The 17,354-nt window shown below is 43.5% G+C and overlaps 5 protein-coding genes across 8 annotated transcripts in view; 2 read left to right on the plus strand and 3 right to left on the minus strand.

Moving 5' to 3' along the window:
* Positions 1-127: 127 nt before the first annotated feature.
* Positions 128-1,236, minus strand: LOC117604618 (ATP synthase subunit d, mitochondrial). Its single transcript, XM_034324915.2, has 3 exons — positions 1,036-1,236; positions 439-607; positions 128-379 (listed from the first exon to the last, which is right to left on the minus strand). The coding sequence occupies exons 1-3, from the start codon at positions 1,152-1,154 to the stop codon at positions 149-151; spliced, it is 519 nt and encodes a 172-aa protein (XP_034180806.1). The 5' UTR covers positions 1,155-1,236; the 3' UTR covers positions 128-148.
* Positions 1,237-1,475: 239 nt separating this feature from the next.
* Positions 1,476-2,961, plus strand: zuc (Mitochondrial cardiolipin hydrolase zuc). The gene is made up of 4 exons (XM_034324908.2): positions 1,476-1,615; positions 1,958-2,213; positions 2,298-2,482; positions 2,586-2,961. Exons 1-4 carry the CDS (start codon positions 1,597-1,599, stop codon positions 2,825-2,827), a joined length of 702 nt encoding a protein of 233 aa, XP_034180799.2. The 5' UTR covers positions 1,476-1,596; the 3' UTR covers positions 2,828-2,961.
* Positions 2,962-3,485: 524 nt separating this feature from the next.
* The window catches only part of meng (serine/threonine-protein kinase meng-po), a 34,415-nt gene continuing 20,546 nt past the window's right edge, over positions 3,486-17,354 (minus strand). For 2 of the 4 annotated variants that reach the window (XM_034324889.2, XM_034324890.2), the window contains one exon: positions 3,486-6,823. In XM_034324889.2, the coding sequence (XP_034180780.1) occupies positions 5,660-6,823 (1,164 nt within the window). In that variant the 3' untranslated portion in view covers positions 3,486-5,659. Of the gene's footprint in view, positions 6,824-8,028; positions 9,454-9,475; positions 9,612-17,354 lie in introns of those variants that run through there. The other 2 variants (XM_076689202.1, XM_034324891.2) reach the window with 2 other exon arrangements.
* On the minus strand, positions 9,796-12,463 carry LOC117604610 (uncharacterized). Its single transcript, XM_034324895.2, has 4 exons — positions 11,101-12,463; positions 10,256-11,035; positions 10,022-10,180; positions 9,796-9,933 (listed from the first exon to the last, which is right to left on the minus strand). Exons 1-4 carry the CDS (start codon positions 11,273-11,275, stop codon positions 9,812-9,814), a joined length of 1,236 nt encoding a protein of 411 aa, XP_034180786.2. The 5' UTR covers positions 11,276-12,463; the 3' UTR covers positions 9,796-9,811.
* Positions 12,621-13,194, plus strand: LOC117604619 (uncharacterized). Its single transcript, XM_034324916.2, has 2 exons — positions 12,621-12,771; positions 12,831-13,194. The coding sequence occupies exons 1-2, from the start codon at positions 12,763-12,765 to the stop codon at positions 13,134-13,136; spliced, it is 315 nt and encodes a 104-aa protein (XP_034180807.2). The 5' UTR covers positions 12,621-12,762; the 3' UTR covers positions 13,137-13,194.

Below are 17,354 nucleotides of genomic sequence, written 5' to 3' on the forward strand. Positions count from 1 at the left end.
GTGCATTTAACATTTTGATATTTTTTGAATTTTACTAAACTTGATTTTTATCAACAGTTAAATACACGAGTAATGTAATAATTCAAAGCCAAAATTTGATTATTAATGTTCAATATTACAGGACTATGATAATTCTCAACATGTGAACTTAATGATCATCATCAGGTTCTAGGTCATCCTCAGGAGAATCTTGAGCATCTTCTGTATGAGGCCATAATGAAATATTCGTTTTACTCCAGGTACCTTCTGGATATAAGATAGCATAATCCTCCATTGTCATTAAATTGAATGGTAACATATTCTTTATGTTATTTCCTCCTAATTCAATTTCCTTAATAGCTCTATTGGCCTCTTCTGTAAATGCTTCTATTTCTTTAGCCTATAACAGAAATAATCTTGTTAGGTAATATAATATGAACAAATAATAAATTTAATTACCGATTCCTGCTTTTTTGCCTCAATGTCGGCTGTGTATTTATCAGCTGGATATGGAACAGATAGTGCTTGAAATTCTTTCTGAAATTTATCCACTAAATTAGTAGCTGAAACATGTTTCTTATAATATTCCCAATCAATTGCTGGTGGAGCTTCAGGATGAGCCACCATGCTGTAAAATATAAAATTGACTTTATATCCCTAAATTCTTTCTAACAATTTCTACATTGTACTTTAATTTGTTTAGAAAAATGGTAATTTACTTTTTGTTTGATTTAACATAAAAAGTGGTTTTAAATCATATTCTCATCTTTTTTTTATTGAAATTAAGGACTTAATACAGGTTTTAGTATTAATTTAAACTTGCTGTTACAATGTAATTATTATCGGTGGGTCTTTGAACGAAAGTAGGTTACGACATCTTGGAGTACATTCCCATGCAGAAACTTAAAAGACGATACAAACTTAGTACGAATTTTTAAACATGTAACAATTTGTTTCTTAAATTATTTAATTTGAACAAAACAAAGCCATACATGCGGGAATATTATGTAATCATACATGTTCCAAACATGAATTGATCTTGTAAATCTTACTAACCGTTGCAAAATTTGATCAGATTTAGCTCTAAAAGCGGAAAATGACGCTTTTTCAGATTCCGGGACTCGCTCGGCAAGCGCTGTCCAATTTATTGCTGTAATTGCCGCCCTTCGAGACATCTTTGGATCTCGTTTTAATTCCTCCCGTTGACGTACGAACCTTTTCCTCCGTCTTCTTTCGAACTACGAATTGTAAGCCATGGTTGTCAGGTATAGGCTGAAAATGGCTCTATGGAGCCATCTATTAAGAAACGGCTGAAACTACTCAACAACTTATCGACCGAATTTCCGAAACTAATGTGGGGTGATGGTAATACAGGTTTCCAAACTCTAAGTAAACGCCATCTGTTAAGAAACAGTGGAAACTATTTGTCAACTTCTCAACCGATCTTCCAGGGGTTTTCGCCTTTATCCTAGCTTTTTATCGTGGGTGTAGTGCCACTCCTGAATAAACATAGAGCCAATTTCAAGTTGTATAATATTTTCATTGGCGGTAAAGTGAGGATTGTAATTTCTGTTTTGTTTTTCTTTCCCAAATGAGAATTATCATACTTTAGAAACAATGAAAAACATATGCATAGGTATGTTGCATCGTACTTGACTTTATATAATAAATTTACTTCACAACTGTTAATACTTTTCCTGTTAAAGTGTAGATCTGTAGGTTATAGTATTTCGACGTACAACTTTTATTTAATCTTGCTTTTCAGCGCTAATTGATAGTTATTTAAACGAGAAAATTGGATACTTCTATTCATTTTCTAATCGAATCGTTAGAACATTGTTAAAAGTGATACTTTTTAGCGATATTTGTTGCTAGCGCTCACCAGTTCGCGGTACCGCGAGATTTTCAAGCGCGCGAAAATCAAACTGTGGCTCCAACGAAATTCTACGCAGCTACATTTATAGATGTTTCATTTTAGAAGTGAGAAATAATAAACTTCTGCTACTGGGAGGAATAGCGCTTGTCTCCGAGCTTGTTTGGCAATTGTACAAAAGGTTTCACGACCTCTGGACAAACACTACAAACACCTGCCGAATTTCACAAGCCGATGTCAATGAACCAAAACAAAACATCTCAGAAGTGATGTTTTTTACGAAGGATTCCAGTCTTTGCCGAGCGCACGCTACTTCCGAGGAAGTTTGCCCTAAAAATAATTGTCCCGTTCGGTATTTCAGGTAATCGCTTGATCGTTTAACTGCAATATTAAATATTTATATTTTAATTCTTTCAAATTTGAGTAACGATAGATAATGTTACAGAAACTTGGAAAATTACATAAACCAGGCGAAAGAAAGTTTAGACATCTGTATGTACATGTTGACTTCTCAGTTTTTGTCAACGGCGATAGTAAACGCTCGCAAACGAGGCGTGATTGTTAGAATGATATTAGACAAGAACATGGCTCAAAACGACGCCACGCAACTCGCTCTATTTTATAGTAACAGTACGTGTTGTTCGATTATTCGAGAACACAATCGCGTCCGATCATTATCAGCCGAATTTTCTTTCATATTTTGGAATAAGTAATAAAAATATACACGTTTCAGGTGTCTCGCTTCGAGTGCAACAGCTGGACGTCCTGATGCACCACAAGTTCATGATCGTGGACAAAGAAGTATTAATCACCGGTAGCATGAATTGGACAATGTCTGCGTTCTTTGGAAATTTCGATAATATTTTGGTGACTAATCAGCGTTCACTGGTTGAACCGTTTGTCGACGAATTCGACAAGCTGTGGGAGATATTTCAGTCGCCTATATGTCCGGAATTGCAAGAAACCTTAGAATAAGTAACTCACTGCCCGACCGACATTTTACTATACTTTACGTTTACTAAACAGAATTTTAATCAATAAATCAGAGCCTAAGTTTTTAAGCTAACGGCTAAGTAACATATTAACGTTTACAATCGCACTACCGCTTTTATCCGAATCGTTTTAGAGGCGGCTCGAATATTGGGGTTCCTTCCCGGGTGGTACCCGATGAAAGACGATATCGTCTTAAGAGTGTTTCTTTGACGTCAAAGAAGTCGAAAGAGGGGTCGTAAAATTCGAAAGCACGTTAGCGGCAGAAGGCGTAATAACCGGGTGCCGGTTACAGAAATACCCGCAGGATAGTTGGTTCGAATGGAAACGGCTGAATGCAATTTGGAAGCTTGCTCTGGACACCCGATCGATCGGATAATAGGTGATACGGTGAGATATGTCTAGTCGCGACGTTGCTAGCTTCTCTCAGCGTGTGATAGAAGTGGAACATTGTCCGTATATATAAATAGTTTAGCTTGTATGAAAATAGACGTCGGGCTGTTGGACCGGAGGATCGATGACGGTATCCCCCAGTCGGCCGTGTTCCTTGGACTTTCTTTCCCTTCCTGTCTATTCGAAAATTCACGGTCTTCTAACTGTTTTCGTTCTACCTCTGGTTCTCCGGGCCTTCGTTTTCATTTTTAAAACCGTCGTCGAACGTGATGCCGAATAAACCGGTCTGTCGTACGTGACGCGAAGCAGGTATATTCGCACGTTGGAAGAAAAAGCTTGTCGAAGCCGAGGATCGAGAATAACCGTGGGACGTATGGAAATAGAAACGCGCAGGCCGAAAATACGCATTGTATCCAGACACGATGAAAGCCGGATACACATTGCCACCATTTGACGTTCCTTAATCCGATTTTCTCTGTATCCTGTCCACGTCAATAGCACTGCCATATAGGAAAATTCGTTATTCCCCAGGGAAACTGTAATTCGCTCCGTTAGATAGGATATCGCCAAACGATTCCACGAATCGTGCGTTTCTACTTCGAATCGACCGATAAATTATGCGAATACATTGATTTCCACCACCAGCTGTGAATCGGTTCGAGGAAAATCGCGCACGTAATCCATGTATCTTTTCATTTTTTCGTTTATTTTTCTCTTTTTATATTTCCTCGTTTTTCACCTCTGCGTTTGATCTCGTAACAGAAGCCAGAAGACTTAGCGCGGTTTCGTTTGAGTATCTATATTAAATAAATAGGTATTGGAACACTCGACAAATGAAAAATAAGTGAAAAAGAAGGATACAGGTGTTTCGTAGGTCAAGGGTGTGTCAAATTGAACAAGTGGCACGTTCGCGATACGAGTCGCGGATTCGGAAAAAAGGGAAAGGTCGTAGGTCGAGTGTTCGTTGATGACCCTCTTAGTTGCTCTCTTTTACATTTAACAGTCCAAGGATAGAAAGTAAATGTTTCTGCGTGCTAGTTTGCTCCAAGTTTGTGGAACGAAACACCGGAAGAGGCACCATTTCTCCCTGAAACATTGCTTGAAAAATTTTCATTATATAAAATAAAACAATAATAATAGGAAGAAATATGCACGTATCGTACACGTTATACAATAATCTTCATTTTTAATGCGTTTATTTCGATAATGTTTTTATATAGAAAACATTGCTTCGCGTTAACGGAGGCCTAACGCGTCATTTTTGTCACACCTTTCTTTCCTTTCGCCTTTCGACACGGTTTCGTCGATTTTAATCAACAGACGCGAGGAAAGAATTGTGTCACACACGTTTTGTAATAAGAGAGCTCTGCCAAACTGCATCACCGATCATTTTTTTTTTATTTTTTCTATATTCACTCCTACCGATAAATTGCTAGAAGAATATATGCGCGCTATGTGTACGAATGCACTGTATTATTTAGTAACGCTAAACGTGTCGCTCGACCTGTATACAAAGATTTTCAAAAATCCTCAACCATCTTGGTTCTCGTCTGAAACGAGCGTTTACCACGCTCGTCTTTCTATTCTTTTCCAAACAACTATCCCGATAAAACGATCTCACGCAAGGCCTCGTACAGTGACTTCTACCGGTTACTGTTCGTTAGACTATATTAATTATCGTAACGTAATAAATTACTAGGAAATCCGCAGTCATTATTGTCTCTATAGTCGACACCGAAAACACCGATCGCAGTTACGCTCTCATTCGCCGCAGTCTTAACGAGTTTTTGTTATCACATTCGTTTCGTATTCTTTATACTGGAAAGAAAAAGAAAAGAAGAAAAAAAAAAAGGAAAAATTGGAGGAGAATCGCCTGCGAATTCGGCTGTTGGCGAGCAACCTTTCGGCAATTGTCGTTTCGAAGCTGTGTCATGCGACAGGAAATGTGCGAAAGGCGTCGTATGTAAATACATAATTATGTATATACACGTATGGGTGCGCACGTGTTTCGCATGGGTGCGTGGACACGCACGTATATGTACATCCGCGATAGATTCATCGATAATTGGTCCGCTCGTAGAGAAAACTGATGCAGGAGAAGAAGGAGAGGGAAAGGGGGTAAGAATTGGATGTAGGCGAACGTAGGTGACGATGCGAAGGGAGAGGAACGAGGATAGGGTACCGAATGAAGGGGTTATCACACGTATTTTCGCGTCCATGTACGGTGATCGTTCGAACCTCGGATAAGAAAGACACTAACGCGTTCTAATCTCGATATAGACGAGTTCTTTCGAACGTTGCTTTGTCACGGTGCACCAGAGATGGCGAGTGTCCATCGTGGGATCCATTGAAACCACCGAAACTGTACTTTCTTTCACGGCGATCGCTTCGGAGACATGGTTCGCTGGAAGCTTTCACCATCCCTCACATGGTTTCCGTGCCGAGGCTACCTACGAAAGCTGGCTCGGCGGTGTTCGAATCGCACTGCATCACCCATTCCCAGATCCTTTTGGTAACGACCTTTTGATCGATCGTCGTCTCGAGGCCGTAACTGTTGAGAAGTTTTCTAAGCTTGTTCTTGTTCTCATCCACGTTCCTTTGATCATCAAGGATCGTGTCCAGGTACAGCAAACTGTCGCCCTTCCTTGCGATCGTCTCGCTCGCGTCCACCGACGTGGAAGTCGCGCTGTGACTTATCTTGTTCACGCACCACGAGTCTTTCAGATACTTGTTGATCTCAGTTACGTGCGGCCTCTTCTCCGGTTTGTGTTCGAACGTTCGCCTAAAGTATCGCAATAATCTCGGCGTGAATCGTCTGAAAGTGGGCGGAATTTTGGTGGTTCTCCTCTTAAGCCATCTCTGAAAGGCCGAGTACTCCGGGTCCTGGATCAGGTCGGCGCTCTGCCAGGGCGGATTTCCTGTTAGACATACGAACAGCACTATCCCGAATTGCCAGCAATCGGCGCTCCTCTTGCAAGCGTACCTCTCGTTCTTCACGATGTCGTAGATCTCGGGCGGTTGAAACGGTAGCCAGGTGCATCGGATCTTGTTAACCAGAGTCCCCTCCCGTCTCGTGCAGCCGAAATCGCACAGCTTGATCTTCGACATGTCCGCGGCGAATACCAACACGTTCTCTAGCTTGATGTCGCGATGCGCCAGCTGTTTCGAGTGAATGAAATCGAGAGCGGAGCAAAGCTGACCGGCGATCCTCTTGCAACCTTCCTCCGACAGTCCTCCGGCTTTAACGTTCGCCGCTAGATCACCGTGCGGGGCGTATTCCTGCGCGAAAACGAAACACTTTTCCGCTTTGAACGCGACCGCGTACGAGCACAAAATGTTCGGGTGCGGGCTAAGATGATAAGAGTAGTGAAACTCTCGGAAAAAGTCCTTCTCCGTGGTCAGTTCCTGATGGACGGCTTTTAACACGACCCTCGTTCGGGTCGCTCGATGAGTCGCCAATAAAACTTTCGCGAAGCTCCCTTCGCCAAGGGTTTTCTCCACATCGTACTCCTTCGACAGTTCGAGCTCCTCCAGAGGAATCTCCTGCACCCTGTGTATACCGGACTCCTTTTTCTCGTGCAGTTTCATCTGCAATCAAATCGGGCGCGATGAATTTTTATGTACATGTATTTCCCTATGCTTTCATTCTCTCTCGTTTTCTTTTCGCTCGCGTAAACCTTTCCGTTCGTTTTACGTCATCGGTACTATTTTAAATTGTCACGACGCCGTTCGCACCGACACCGATCGAGCGTGAAACGCGATTTAACTCCTTGAGCGATTTTCATCGAAGGGGGCATCGTACTCTCGAGACTAGGGTGAATCTCGTAAAAATTTCACCTTATTTTTCTTCCTTTCTATCTGTTATCCTTGCACGGTCACGAGGAAGGTAAAGGATACTAGGAATGAAAAGAGGGATTGACCTTCGCGAGCAGAGAAGAGAGGGTGTTTTTTCACGAAATCGAGGAAAATTCGAGTCGATGAGTTGTGTGGGCGAAGGACGAGACGGAGGGTGGGGGATGCAAGGGGAGAATGCCGGAGGTTGGCCGGGTGAACCCAGGACCTTTTGAGCTGCCTAGATCAATAGCAAGGATTTCGCTGCGGCAACGCGCGTCAAACTGTTTCGTTATCGCTTCTACCCTCTCGATTCGAATTAACGTCAGAAGAAGGGCGAAGAAAAGGGAGAGAATCGATTCGTCAAAGTATTTTCTCGTCGATAAAAATTCGCACGCGATTTCAACTAACTATTCCAGGATATTTTCAACGTAATCGTCGGTCTAACGATCTATTCGTCACGGACTAATTTTCTTTTTACTTTCGTATCGCGTGGCTCGTTCTGTATTTTTACACCGTCCGATTTTCGCGTTTCCGATTCGTAGAAGTCGATTATTTCTTTCGTCTTCTTTTTCACTTCTTTACCGGTTCTTACTAGCTACTTCTGACAAGCTTTGGACACAGTTATATTTAGCGTTTCTGTTTACTAGAACTATTTTAGCGCGCGCGTGAGACATTAGTGAAGTAATATTTTGGCTTATGTCTTTATGCGTAACACGCGTTTTCAGAAAGTGAGGAAGAGGTCTCCGGAGTATTGAAAGAGGTGGATTGAAAGTAGGTGGGGTTGTGGGTGGTTGCCTGAAGGAAAAGAAAGGTAGCGCATCTTCCAGATAAATTTCATTTAAATTAATCGCGTTATCGTTGAACGTCACCGGTTGCCTTTGATACGGATAATTTCATTCACTAATTACGCGAGTAAGTAGAGCAGTAACGCAGAGATGGCATTGAATTTAGAAACTTACCACGATGGCAGTAATCCTTTCGACAATGTTAAAAGTGTCACTGATTATACAATTCACTGATAAGTCTGTACTGTTCAACTGAGGATCGTTTCTACCGATCCTTTTTACATGTTCACCGCGACCGGTACAAGTTGCTATAATGAAACACGAATATGCACACCAATCGAATAATCGAAGTAAACAGTCTAGTAGAAGAAACCCGATCGCAATGTTATCGGCTTTTTAATTATCTTCTCACAGAAAATCTGAAAACTGTCAGCGTCGATAAGAAGACGGCCAGTTCCGATGTCACATTTTCAGTAATGCGCGTATGTCGCGTCTGGAGTCGTCGCGACGCCCTACGTCGCTTTTATAGACCCGGCCGAGACGCGCAGACGTAGATCGGAAAAGAGTATGGAACATTGATGCGAGGATCAAACATACTCTCGACTCTCCATCTTTTCATTCTTTTTATTTTTTTTTACAAATCGAATCTTACTGCGTTCTGTTCATTGCGAACTGATCGTTAACCGATTCCTCGTATTTGCGAAACGTTCCGCTGAAAATTCTCACATGTAAGCAAAACATACTCTACAAATCTTTTCGGAAGTGCTAATCACTTTGTTTTTCAAAAATGTCAAATCGTAAGATATCGGGAGAAGGGAATTGATTTTGAAATAGAAAATGTCAGTGACGGGGTAGAAGATAATTGATTGAATTAAATGGCATGGAAAATGAAGGGATTGAAAATAGAAAATTGAATATTTAATACCCTTGATAATTCGAATTACCGTCAGCCGTGCTAGTCACGGCTATTTCTACTGTGACGGTCACAGTGTTAGCACGATTTCCTTCAGCTAAACATTTCAAGTACTCCCGCGCTTTCCCGGTAGCACGTGCAAAGGTGTGCAACTGCGGTCTCGTAACTCTTCTCGTCGGTATCGTTAAAAACGGTACTTCGAATGGAACGATCCTTGGCTACGAATTTATAAGAGTCTGGTACGCCCGAGATGGCCAAATAATACGCGTTACCGATCGCCAAATAACGCGCGTACACCCGAGGTGGAATTTAATTTAAACCAGAAAGTATTTTTAAAATGTATGTCAAGTATACAATGTCCATAGGGATGGATCGTACATACCAGTGCAACGACGGCAATATCGAAGATATAAATAGAGAAAACCGTTACGATGGAAGTAGGTAATACGATGTATCGTATAACTGTTTCGATTCGATTTCATTCGGTTCGATTCGGTAAAATCCTGACATCTTGTCTTCGCTTATGAATTGCATTCAATCGAGTCGAGAATAGTCGCCTTGTCAGCTGTTTTTGCGATGCTCCCTTAGCACGTGGACCGGCAGGGTAGAAATAGCCGCGGACAGCGTGTCGCACAATGCTATGAATTCTTAGGGATATTAACTCTGTATAATATAACTGCTCTTACCATTCGATCACCTAACTCTCACCTATTTTTATCCTATACAACCAGGTACAGCTTCCCAAGCGTTTACGAAACATATTTAATTCAGGATACAACAGCAGAATTTATTATACCTGGCAGGCGTATTTTGGAGAAAGGGTTAAGGATCGATACGTTGCGTGATTAAACGTTTCCACTTGAAGTCCTCGATTAGTCATTAATTTCTGTATTCCATCACCTGTACACGCGTGTATTTCGTTTCATTTAAATAAGTTGAATTAAAACGCAGACGCTCTGCGCCGCGCTTACAAGAACGCCCAAGTTCTTGTATTAAAAATTGTCAAGTTTTGAAAATTTCTCGGTATCGTTGGTTCTTTGGAAACTAAGATTTATTCAGATAGCAGCTGCAGTTGGAACACGTGCTGGAGCAGGAACACGAGCTGTCGGAAAAGCTCAAATACTCGTCGGAAAGATCGGAATCGTCCATCGGGTATGAACCGCTGTCTGGGAAAAAGCAATACACAACATAAATCGCGCTTCATCGGAAGTTTATTTCCACCTGTGCTGAAAGTAACGTTTACGGATACTCTACCTGGCAGGTATCCCATTTTCGTAACAATCTTTGTTACGTGATGCGCGAATGCTTTCATGGCTTTTTCCGCGTTTCTCTCGTGGCGTTTGATTTTTCTCTCCTCTCGTCTTTTCCGCTTTTCGATCAGCCGTTGCTCGTGCTTTCCGATCTTCTTCTTTCCTGTCGAATCACTAAACGGTTATCAAAGTGGCATAATAAAATCGCACGTCGGTAGAAAAAATTGTAACGAGTTACCTGTCTCGGTGTTTTTCTCCTCTTGCTTGCTACATTTCAGTGGTTTTCCCGCGTTCGAACTTAGGGGTTCTTTGTTTTCCTTTTTCCTTTTAGTCTTCTCAGTTTCGCAGTTTACGGACGCATTTGTGTTTTTCTTTTTCCCGGCTGTAACTTCATCCCTCCTTTTACTCAAATCTTTTCTCGGACAAATCTCCGTCGCACGACATTTCTTGGAAGAAGCGTCCGCCGAGAAGGGAGCCTTTTTCAACCCTGACGCGTTCTTTTCTGTTTCCTTTTCCCCTATTAAATCGTTAACTTGCGCGCGTTTGCTCTTCGGCGTGCTAGTATTGACGGGCAGCTGTGAGTTTATGCTTCCTAAAGTGCTTATCATCGTTTCATTTTTATTTGTTATTACGTTTACAGTTTCAGTACCTGCGGCTTGCGTATCTTTAGCGGCACTTGCCGCCTTCTTCCTGGTCGGTTTCGAGATTGAGTTTACCTTAGCGTTCGGTTTCAAAACGTTTTCAACCTTCTGCCGATTGTTTGACGCCTTTGAAGTTTTACTCGGTTTTTCCTTCGGAACCCTCCTTTGTTTACCTTCCTTTTTGCCTTTACCATCTACGATTCGTTTCTGACTAGCACCCTTCTTCCCTTTCCCTTGGTTTTTTTCATTTTCCAGTGACCCTTGACCTCCGTCCTCTTTCGTCTCCGTCGACTTTTCCTCGTCCTCTTGACTTTTTCCTTTTGCACGAGATTTCTTGGAAGATGACGTCTTTCGATCTTCTCCGCTGTGTTCATCACCTGTCGTCAATTATAAATGATCTATCGATCGAAGGACGTTAACGTGAAAATCTTGTCCTGCTTACCTTCTGCGACGCGTTCCGGGCTCAATTGTTTCAACACTTGTTGCCTGAAATTCTGTTGCATGAATCTGTTGATATCATGCCACGTATCGCTTTCCATAATTTGATCCATGTCCAAAATACCGCCGAGTGCGGTGAACGAGAGCGCGGCTCTTCTCGGGATCGCTTCACGGCTCATTTTAATTGGAAAAGAAAAATGAGCAAGAAAATACGCAGAAAGAGAAACGAGTCGACGACGTACGGTCGCGTAGAATTAGATCGCAAGGTGTTTTGACGAAATTAGAGCTGTTCCTAGAGTCCGGCGAAGTTCGAGCCACGGTTCCTCGAGTGTACAGGCAAAAAGAAACAAATACGAGATCGATTTTCCTTGGTTGCTTGCTTACATTGAAACTTTGCTTTCTACGTCAAACCCCGTGTATTTTCGGTTTTCTCTGTTTCGAGATGAAAACGAACGCGTTACCAATACACGCGGTTAAACCACGCGTCGGCACGCGAATCACCGTTGAGCAACGACTAATTTAAGAATCGTTGAAAACGAAACGCTTTCAACGAATATCCGATTGTTACCGACACGATTTCACCTATTGCCGCGTTCGAACGGCTGGTGTGTTTGGATGTCGCGAAACGTCTGGCCGCTCTCTTGTTTACCTTATGTTAACGATTACCGAAGAATATTCAACGGTCGTACGATCCAAATAGATCGATCATAACGATTTGCCGAGGCAGGGTAAAAGAAGGGGCCAGGGGTGGAGTTTATTTTAAACGATTCCCGAAATTGCGAGAAACGTCGATCGAGGTTTTCTGCTTCGGTTGAAACGACGGGCGAACATAGCGGGGGCGCATTGTTTCTCGTTCGGAAACGCGGCAGAGAGAAAAGTTAGCTGTGACGTGAGAAATGTCAAGGTACATGAACAGCCTGACGTCATTTTTCTCTTCGTAAGTTCGAGTTTACGGTGATGAGGGGCTGGCTTTGCTCGTAACAATCGGTTAATCGACTGGAAGAGGGTTAAATTGACGTCACCTTTCCAATGACCGCATACTACGCGCATTTAATCGTTATCGACTAGCAATTGGCTAGTGTCGTTGTACCTTAAAAGGTAACAGAATATGTGGACATATAAAAATGGTGTAGGAGTCAGTCGCGTTATTGCTTCTTCGCTGCGTAGATCCTGAAAATAAAAAAACGAATACGATGGGAAAAAATTCTTGATCATCGTATCGTGTCATCACCAAAGAGGGATTCGACGAATCTCGATTTCACCGGTTTCTCGGTTTTAGATAAATAGACGTAAGACCACCTAGCGCGCCGTACATTTGTTTTCTTCTATTGAAACAATATTTACACCAAATGTGAAAAGTATTTCTACATTTTATGTCGGAGGTGCAATTTTCATTTCGCGCGCAAACATTCCGTTTGCTTATTTACGCCGAGTCCTGGGGCTGGCAAGAAAACAGGTAAGATACTTGTTGGAGAAAGAAAACAGTTCGATGAGGAAAGACGTTGCTCCGGGCAGAGTGTCGTGGTCGTTCGACTCATCGAAATAAAACGTCGATTCACGTGGTGGGACCAGTGTGTCGCCACGTATGTTGCCGTCTACCTGTATAAAAGTATCGTGATCCGGGATTCCGATCAGAGTACAGTTGGCCGCTGCTATCCGAGCGAACATGATCGAGGTAAGAGGATCGTTATACTTGTAACAGGTTCTCGACAGTGATCGGAGACATCGTTACAGATGATTTTCTTGGTGCTGTTCGTCGGATCGCTTGGAGCTTCAGCAGCTCCTGGAGCCTCTTTCCTCGCGGAAAACACGGAATCGGTTTGGTCCTCGTTACCAAGCACGGAAAATCTTGAGGAGAAAGCGATGCCTCTGTCGAAGCTGGTCGTCGACAAGCCCTTCCTATTACCCGGAGGATTGAATCTGCTGGAAAAGTCTCAAGTACCTGCCAAGCTGCCCGGGACAAGAAATCTGGAGGAGAAACGTATTCCAGAATTGGTGTTGCAGAAATTAGCGCAACCACCCCGCGAGATCCATCAATAAGATTAAACGACGTGATTTGCGAATTTGTGGAAGTGATAAGACAAATTGTAAATTTAATCGAGTAAATAGAATAAATATACGATTTCAATTTTTCAAAGTAGTATTTCTTTCAAATTTTTCCTAAACATTCTTTCACCCATAGCCATCGTATAGTTCGGTTGGATTTTCTTTGGAAAATTCAGAAAGATTTTCCATAGTTGCTTTTATCTCGAGCGGATAACAGCGGGAACTACTTTACCGGAGAAGTAGAACAAAATATCATTACTCAGGCGCTCTATTATTTTGCACGTGTATCTTTTGATACGAGCAATGCATCCAAGAGTGCATTGCGTCGAAGGAAAATGAAAAATTGCAAGTTGATTATTTATCTTTCGTCTGTAGATCTACCAATGGTGAGTTTTGTTCCTTCCGAGAGATGGCTATTCGAGTCACTTCCGGATCTCGTTTTCCCGCTGCAAGTTGAACCGCGAACTCCAACTTGCTTTCAGACGGATCGAAAGTTGTCCGGAGTTGAAACGAGCAATTTTGTTTGCTTGTCGAGAGATGCCTCCGTCAGTTGCATTCGGGGAATTCAACTAAAAGTTTTCTATGATACGAAACAGTTTCACTCGTACAGAAGGATGTAAGAGATTTTTCTTTGTTGTATAAAACTGGTGCTCAAAGACGGTTCATCAGACGCGCTCGTCTTGATAACAAAGTTTTCCGTTTACCGTGAGAAATATGTGTTAATTCATCTCGAATGGAATTCCTTTGTGAGTTCCATCGTTCCTTCGCTTTGTCGCGAGATCCGCCGCCAGCGGGAAGCTCGAGAGACCGGGGAAGGTAAAGGAAAAGGAAAAGGAAACGGTGAAGGAATCTAAAGGGAGGAAAAAAAGCATTTTCTCTGCTACTTTTGTATAGCCAGCTCTTTTTCCCGAAAGAAAATTCGTCGGATGACGCGACTGGGCGCGACACGCGACGCCCTATAGGCACCCATAAGGGCGACGATGGAGAAACGAGGGAAAAGAGAATAATTTTGGTGGTTAAACAAATAGCTCGGTTATTGTATTATTGCCAGAGGGGATAGAACGAACCAATTGTATGGACGATCGATTATCAACGTTCCAGGATGGCCGGTCTCCTAACAATCCACAGAATTATCCGACCATACGGATAATCGCGTTACTTCATCAATTATCCGCTGACGGTGCACGCAATTAAGGCTGCGAAACACCAACGGATAACCTTCGCTTCGGTATTCGTAATCGCGACCGATTCGTATGGCATAATGAGAGAGGAGAGAGGAGAGAGAGAGAGAGATAGCCCCGTTTGTTTCGTCGACGAGCGACTCTGCGAAGCGATCACGTTATTTTCCTCGGCTTGTTCCACGCGTGTTGAATGCGTTTGAATATATCGATTTAGAAGGGGGCCGATAGTTTCGCGAGCATGCAAATGAACGCGACCATCAAAGGCAAAATATGCATATACACCGATTTATATACGCTGCTTTTCGGCCTCTCGATTTTTCGATCGCCATCAATGGAATTATTCTTCGCGTTTCTCTTCCATAACCTTTGAACTAGCTCTTCCTTTCCTTCCTTTCTTTTTCTCCACTCAACTTTGACTAATTTTTCCAGGATCAATGTGTTCGCGAGGGTGGGTGTTTCGTAACATTTATGGTACAGAGTGGCTTAGATTTGGTTCGTAACTCTTCACGATACGATAAGAAAAGCGACCGAGACGCGTAAGGTTCTTATCCGAGGAGAAGGGTAAAAATTCAGGAGTAAACGAGGTATCGTCGATCGAGTTAGCGGCTGTTCGTTTTCTCGCGATGTCTCGTCGAAAGGAATCGTTGAAATCTGTGCAACGCGTTAGGGGATGAAGAACGGAGAACCCGCGACAGGAGAAGGAAAAGTTTTCGTAGGTGAAACGCGTGGCTCTCTCGTATCGAGCAAGTCGGGTAATACTCGGGAAGAAGTTGTTCGAGAACCACGGAGAACGTTAATTCGGTTAACGGGCTCGTTTCTCGTTTCTCGTTTCCCTCGCACCTGCTACCGTTTCCACTGTCGTTGCCTATTTCGTGTATCCTGCGACCAACTTTGGGTCGCACGTTCTCCGTTTCGACCTCTCTTCGCCGTGTCACGCAAATGTATCAAAGTTACGGTGTATTCGATGCTGACCTTTCGATCGATACCCGATCGACCTCGAAATGCTTTAATCCGATTGTATTAGGGTAAAAAGTTGAATCGATATTCCTATGCAGAATCGCGGGGTTGGTTTCATCAGGGAGACGAGTTAAGGGTTCGCGACACGATTGGCCCGGTCGTCGAAATTTCGAGGAAACAAATGATCGATAGCGGTGATTCCAGCGCTCGTAGGGTAGTAGGATACGGTGACACGTGAAATTCGTCGGTCATCGACTAACGAGTAACGTTGGAAATTTCAAAACGACGCGACGCGACGCGATGGCGAGATTGCTAGTCGATCGATGTATCCAAGGCACGTTTCGATAATCGGTAATCCAGCGGGAAAGGTTCTCCTGTCTCGGTAAAAATTGCCAGGCGTTTCATTGTTTCCCCGTTTCGAGCGAGCTCGAATGTTTGAAGGAATAACGGACGAACGATACGCGGGAATGATTTTTTAGCGATCAAAAGAGAAGAGTTGCAACGCTGTCGATGAACGATGATGCATCGACGGACGACGATTGTTCGGAAGCCTGTTAGCGCCCGTTAGTAATCGGGATTCCACGGGTGTACCGCCCCCTACCTCCATTTCTCCTGCCATTCTCCACCACTTCCTCCTCCTCTTCCTCGTTCACATCCACCTACTCCTCCTCTTCTTCCTGCCGCCACTACATTCCCATTCCTCTTCCCCTTTCATGTCCAGATCACGCGATGATACAGGAATGTCTGGGATGCCGAGAGCGATGGCGTAGAGCCCTTGGTTGACCCGGGGTGGCCATTATCGTGATTACATTAGGTGCTATCCTAACGGGAAACGTGGTGCCGCGCACCCTCGCCTCGGCCAGCTGTTTCGTCCACCGTGCGATTCGATTGAGAAATCCATCGAATCATCCCTAAGCATCCCGTATTAGCTGCAATTCGAATGATTCTTTACCTGGCGCTGTACGATTGTTAAATTCGATCGGATACCATTAAAGAGGCGTTGTTTCGATAGGAGAACGATGCCTGCGAAGAGTTTGCCTTGGTAATGGAACCGACGTCGTTTATCTCTTCCCGTTTCCAGACTTTATTCGAGTTTAGATGCTCCCTGGAGATCGCGGCATGGGACCAACGTTTTATAACTTGCCGCTTCTCCGTAGTGTCGTACGGTTCGGTTAGCCAACGACACGTTCCTATAGACGTTTGCGATTTTACGTTTCCTTCGACGTACGATCCTTTGTCTATTATGTAAATGGTAATAGATTAGATCGGCGGAGAGCGAAAGGTAACCGAAGCCGGAGGTGGGAACGTACGCGTCCTGGTTTCGCGTATTTCGGATAACGGATAGGGGGTTGCTGTCGGTCTACGGGGTGCAACGGCGGACGCGACCACGTATTGTGTACCCGAATCGAAGCTCGATCGGGTTTTAAAAACCGCGAGACCGCCCGTGTAACAATAATCGTGGAACAAGCCTCGTCTTTTCCGGCGAGGAACAAAACCGTTTCCTCGTTTCCGCATCCCTTCTTCCCGAAACAGTTTCGCGTAATTTCATAAGACCGCAATCTACGCGGTGAAACGGGAGGAAAATGGCCGCAATGTTTTCCTCCGTAGTCGAGGGAAGTGGAGAACTAGGATGTTGCCACGAAAGTTCATTTCTTGTTATCCTGTTTTCTGGATCGTCTGTCGCTTTCGCTCTTCCGACTACCCTTTAGCGCCACGAATTCTCTAATACACCCTTTCCTAGCGCAACCGAACCATCGAGGTCGCAGGGCGAAAATAGTTTCGCTGTCGGTCCAATCCGCTTTGGAAGAAATTCGAAAAAAAAAAAAGAAAAAAAAAGATAGAAGCGTAGAATTTGCGGTGTCCCGCGCGTTTGTTCGGCGGCCGGGCGACACTCGTTTCTCAGCGAATTTAGTATTTATACCCTACTCTTCTTCGCAACGTCACCCCTTCCATTTCGTTCTCTTTCCGCCTTTTTTCCTGTTTCTCGTTGCACCGTTCATTTCGGTTTCACGTTGTGTGCGTCTCGTTTGCGAGGGTTTTTGTGTACGCAATTATTATTATTATTAAGTTTGGT

This window comes from Osmia lignaria, chromosome 7 (assembly GCF_051020975.1).
Source record: "Osmia lignaria lignaria isolate PbOS001 chromosome 7, iyOsmLign1, whole genome shotgun sequence".
NCBI classification, from domain to species: Eukaryota; Metazoa; Arthropoda; class Insecta; order Hymenoptera; family Megachilidae; genus Osmia; species Osmia lignaria.